Source organism: Etheostoma cragini, chromosome 11 (genome assembly GCF_013103735.1).
Source record: "Etheostoma cragini isolate CJK2018 chromosome 11, CSU_Ecrag_1.0, whole genome shotgun sequence".
Lineage (NCBI taxonomy): Eukaryota > Metazoa > Chordata > Actinopteri > Perciformes > Percidae > Etheostoma > Etheostoma cragini.
Genome location: NC_048417.1, coordinates 26,305,980 through 26,311,204, shown reverse-complemented (window position 1 = coordinate 26,311,204; position 5,225 = coordinate 26,305,980). Strand labels below are relative to the sequence as shown.

The 5,225-nt window shown below is 39.4% G+C and overlaps 1 protein-coding gene and 1 long non-coding RNA gene across 2 annotated transcripts in view; both read right to left on the bottom strand.

Annotated features, from left to right (window-relative positions):
• Positions 1–2,994, bottom strand: part of LOC117953332 — a 15,282-nt gene extending 12,288 nt beyond the window's left edge. The window contains exons 1-2 of the long non-coding RNA XR_004658597.1: positions 2,822–2,994; positions 1,574–1,575 (exon numbers count right to left, since the gene is read on the bottom strand). This is a non-coding gene — a long non-coding RNA (uncharacterized LOC117953332). The remainder of the gene's footprint in view (positions 1–1,573; positions 1,576–2,821) is intronic.
• Positions 2,995–4,189: 1,195 nt separating this feature from the next.
• LOC117952404 overlaps positions 4,190–5,225 on the bottom strand; it is a 4,331-nt gene continuing 3,295 nt past the window's right edge. Inside the window, exon 10 of the mRNA XM_034884689.1 lies at positions 4,190–4,219. Within this exon, the coding sequence (XP_034740580.1) occupies positions 4,190–4,219 (30 nt within the window). The remainder of the gene's footprint in view (positions 4,220–5,225) is intronic.

The following is a 5,225-nucleotide window of genomic DNA, read 5'->3' as shown; positions in this document are numbered from 1 at the left end:
GTAAAACTTTAACTAAAAGCTCAGTGTCAAAATTGTTTGCCCTCTTACGGGACTGATGGATTATCACATTTTGGTAAATTAAAGTCTCAGTTGCTTTGTGAAGTACATCTCCGTTCCCTTGCGCTGCTTAGCGTAATTAAACTTTAGGGAGCATGTAACATATCATTATTTAGTTTTGATTCTAAACAATTAATCCTTCCAGTTAAAATCATGCACCAAGTTAATTAATTTTAATTTAGATTTACGCAAGAGTTTTGTACAAAAATAAATGAAAAGCAAGCCACATATAGATGGCTATCCCAAACTTAACCCATTCAGTTAAGTGGCTGAAGCAATTGTGGATGTTGAATGCAGATTTAGGTTATTCCAATCAAAACTATGATAAATTGTACATACCAGAGTGAACAGGGCTCCCACTCCACCAACTTCATTTGGATCCCCTGTAAAAACATCAAAACTGGGGGGTTTAGTAATGCAATTCCACTGAGTACATCTAAAACTTTTAATTATTGTAAAGCTAACCTTCCGCTTTTTGCAGCAGATCTCTCTCTTCACTGGGTAGCAAGGATCCCCTTCTTGGATTCCATGGTCACATTCTGAAAGAGCAAAAAAAGTAATTAGTTTGACCTCATACGTCTTCATCAATGAATTAGAAAATGATTTTGACAGGCAACACGTGATATATTTATGACTTACAGTTTTTCTCCATTGGTTTGGCTCATTTCTTGAAACAGAAATTACATTCTCAAAACAACATGGACAAACCTCCAAACTACTTGGCAATTGTTCACAACAGAATTGAATTTCTCATTCATTTCATCAAATTGCAAATGCCTAAGTACATGCCTCAATGTCTCAGTACATCTTTGCAAATGATTAAGTACAGGTAGCCTACATTTAGCACAATTTCCAAGTGAATAGATCTTGCTGATCTAAACTGATTGTTGATTCTCGGTCTAATGGTTGAGAGACAGATTACATGTTTAACATGGTTATCATGTATACCATGATTAAACAACATATGAAAAAGAACATGACTACTAATTGAATCATGATTTGCATTCTATTCTATTCTTATTATCAACAGAACTTACCACGCTTCTGCTGAGGGGGTTCTGCGATGGGTGGGATGGGAGGACTGGTGGTGGGCTGGAGGGGAGGACTGGTGGTGGGCTGGAGGGTAGGACTGGAGCGGAACTGGATGGGAAGAGAACTGGTGGTGGGATGGAGGGGAGGAGGACTGGTGGTGGGCTGGATGGCAGGACTGGTGGTGGGCTGGAGGGGAGGACTGGTGGTGGGCTGGAGGGGAAGAGAACTGGTGGTGGGCTGGAGGGGAGGAGGACTGGTGGTGGGCTGGATGGCAGGACTGGTGGTGGGCTGGATGGCAGGACTGGTGGGTGGGCTGCTGGTTAGTCCAACCTCAATGGTACAAAAATAAGAACTCATTAACCTCCTGTAATAAGAACAAATGTGCCCTTTCTCTAAGAGTTAAAATAATCGCACACACTTACCATTAATTAACATTTCATAAAGAGCCTTCATCCTGTCAAGGCATTTTTCAGAATGGTCTGACAGCTGCCATTTTGGATGGAGGACTTGTGCAGACCAGGTCTTCTGTTTCTTAGTTTTCTTTCCAAGAAAGACTATGGCCTTGTACCACAATGTATTTAACTTTTCAACCTGAAAATAAAGATAAATATTATAAAATATATACAGAAATATAAGCAATTACAAGTGTCTGAAACATTGGGGGCGGTAATTAGGTAAATAATAAATACAGAAGTTAAATACATACCAAGACGGATGCCTCATCAACAACATGAGAGGTGGTTTGGTTTTTTTGTTGGTTTTTCAACCACGTCTCCTTTCTGGCCTCAAATTTCTCCAGTTTTTTTGCCAGTCTTTGCTTTCTTGGCTGTACAGACTGGCAATATTTGCAGATCTTGGTGGCCACACCAATAGCTGCTTTGCAGCTCACGCAAGTTGTAGTTGTTGACCCTCGTGGCATCTTAAAACTAGAATATAAAAAAAGCAACATGTAATGATTGCTATTTTCATCTAAGTATTGCATTGTATTTTTGTGTGTATGATTTTACCACTTGTCTTACTGTAGCTCTTATCTCATATGCTGATTATGCTATTAAACTATAAAGCTTTCCTTCTGACCACGGATAGCACATTACACATTGCCGCCAACTGCAGCTAACGTTAAATGCGGTGCGGCTAAAATAATGCTGGATAAGCCCCTATGTCATTGGACAAATCCCTATAAATTCATGTAGACAAATAATTAACGAATGATGGCTTAGACAGCGCTAACTAACTTTATTATTCAGGTTCCGTTAGCATACGTTGATATCTCTAAGTGTGTTCATTCACGGTCCATTACCTACCTTTGAGGATGCACAGTAAGAATGGCGGTGGCGGGGACAGCGGAACTGCGGGACACAAACTCAATCTGCTGACCTCAGTGCCTCTGCGACAGGTCAACCCAGGTGTCAATCATCGACCTCTCGCAGCTACGTCGCCCACAAGTAAAAACGTGATGCTACTTTGTGACACTGTCACATTTAAATAGGGGCGCGATCCACTTTGCCGCGGGCCTCATTCCATTTCGAAGGTGGACTGTCTACCGCAGGCGGTCACCATCCTTTTTGAAACTGAGAGCTACTTCATGGGTCCTGAGTCATATAAAGCTACCAGTTTGATTCATGCTTCTGAAGTAACAAATTGGCTTAGTTTGCCTTCAGTTATATATGATTATTAATGATTAATGACACACATCTATGTGAAGACATAGACTTAGACTTAGCTTTATAACACACTGATCACGTTAATTATTTCTCACAATTTATATTCAACAATGACTTAACAAGGTGAGAAACAGATATCATCAATATTCAATTTTCATTTTTACAACAGGCCTGAAGGCTATCATGTGGTTCTTGGGGCACCTGTGCACCGCTACTGTGGGCACCGTGTTGGTGACCCCTGAGTCTAATGTAACCTGAACCCAGAGACCACTGTCTCTGTTTTTAGGCATATTATAATCTGTGATTGGAAAATAAGCAGTTTATTTCATTGCAAGTTATATTTCCAGCAGGGTGCCTGGCTACAGCTGAGGTTATACCATCCAATAAAGCACTGCACAGCTAACTATAACAATATGCATTGTGTAGTCTAATTGCTGTGGCAGATATAAATGATTTGAATGAAATCCTAAAGATATAGAACATTAACATGCACACACAAACACACACACACACACACACACACACACACACACACACACACTTGAAGCACTCAAAGTGCTCTCTGAAACAGAGCCTGTTAGAGCACATGTCCAAAATGTGAAAAAATTAAAACTTTGTCATAGAGCTAAACCATCATGAACGTACATCACTGGAAAGGTCTTGACCTGGAGAGTAACATATATCAATCTGACGGTTCAATATTATTCCTGCTTTGAGATATTGACCTTTGAACCTTGACCTCAGGGCCTATTTGAAGGTTTATAATTATGAGACAAAAAGGGTTACAGACATGAAACCAGCTGTTATAGAAAGATGTTGACATGGGTTATAATTTGATCATAGTCACCAAGGTGTGGTTGGGAGCTATGGTGTTAAAACAAAAAAATCCCTCACTGAAAAGAACACTTTATATTTTCTTTATATAAACAACACTTTTTGTTTGTTGATTATTTAACTAAAACAGGAGACCAGCGCACCAAATGTTCTGTCCTCATCTCTATAGTAATGGTAATTTATTTTTCTTAATTCAAGGTGTGATTTTTAAAATTGACGTATTTTACATCAATCTACGGTAGGCCTAGTTCATTATTATAAAACACAAACACAAAAGGGCTCTGTCAAGAAATGTATGCTGAATCATCGAGGATTGTAAGAACAAGTCCTAACAATGAATCAGTTATTTAAAAGGTGATCCAAACAAACAAACAAACAAACGTAAATTATGAATACACTCACTCGCCCAAAGAGTTTCGTTTGACCCTCGAGCATGCTGACAAAAGCTTGTCTTGACATCCCTGGGGCAGTGATTTTTAGATCCTCATACGTGGTGAACAAGTCCACCATGTACAAGGTCTCAAAATTGACAGTGGCTGGCCAGTAACCACTTTCAACCAGATCACTTATGGTCACTGGCAAGGTTTTTCCACAGGAGCAGTTTACTGATGGAAGGAAGAGGTTGTATCTTCCTGAAATTTCAGAGAAAAACAATTATCTCTTGTTAAAAAAACAAACAAAAACAGAACATGAATAAATAAAAAATAAAAATGTTACCATTTACCACTTTTTGTTTGTTGATTATTTAACTAAAACAGGAGACCAGCGCACCAAATGCTCTGTCCTCATCTCTATAGTAATGGTAATTTATTTTTCATAATTCAAGGTGTGATTTTTAAAATTGACGTATTTTACATCAATCTACGGTAGGCCTAGTTCTGTATTATAAAACACAAATTTCTTTAAAACAAGAGACGTTACATTTTCCACTTCATGGCTGCTGTTTTTGTTCTCCCAACAGGAAGCTCGCAAGTCATATGATTTAGACACAAAACAAAACATTTGCAAAAACCTTTTTAACATCGGGCTTGACAGCGGTTATGCCTGCCTTATGCGCCTGCAGTCCTAGCTCCTTTAGTCACAACTTCATAGGTGTGTGTTGATTCAAACATGATGAGCACATGCATTACCAATGTCTTCAGTGTGTCATACTTATGGGGACAAGCCACCCAATAGGTGCTCAAGCTTGCAGCACCACGGAGAGCAGCCTTCATGTCACTAGCGGTTTGGATGTCAATCAGTTCGCTGTGATTGGCCGCCTCGTCCAGCGACAATCACCTTCCCCATGTTAGCAGTTTACAGCCTTATGAATATGAAGCATAGTGGCTTGCTATTTTACAGATAATATGAGTCTGTCAACACTGACGGCTAAAAATAACATATTTCAAAGGCAAATTGATTTATGAAATATTACTTGGGATACAATATTCATTTTAATTTTACAAGAGCGTCTGATAGTGTCTGCTGAGAAATATTATGGACCTTAAAAAAGTGTAGTTGATGACCCCAGCCTTGGAATATAGGCCTAATGCTTACTACAGACATACCTGAAAGGAACACCGGAGCTGACGGTAAGCGTACCTGACTCATTTCCGTTTCCTGTACTGGTTTCCTGTGCTTGTGTGTTGACAAGGCGTT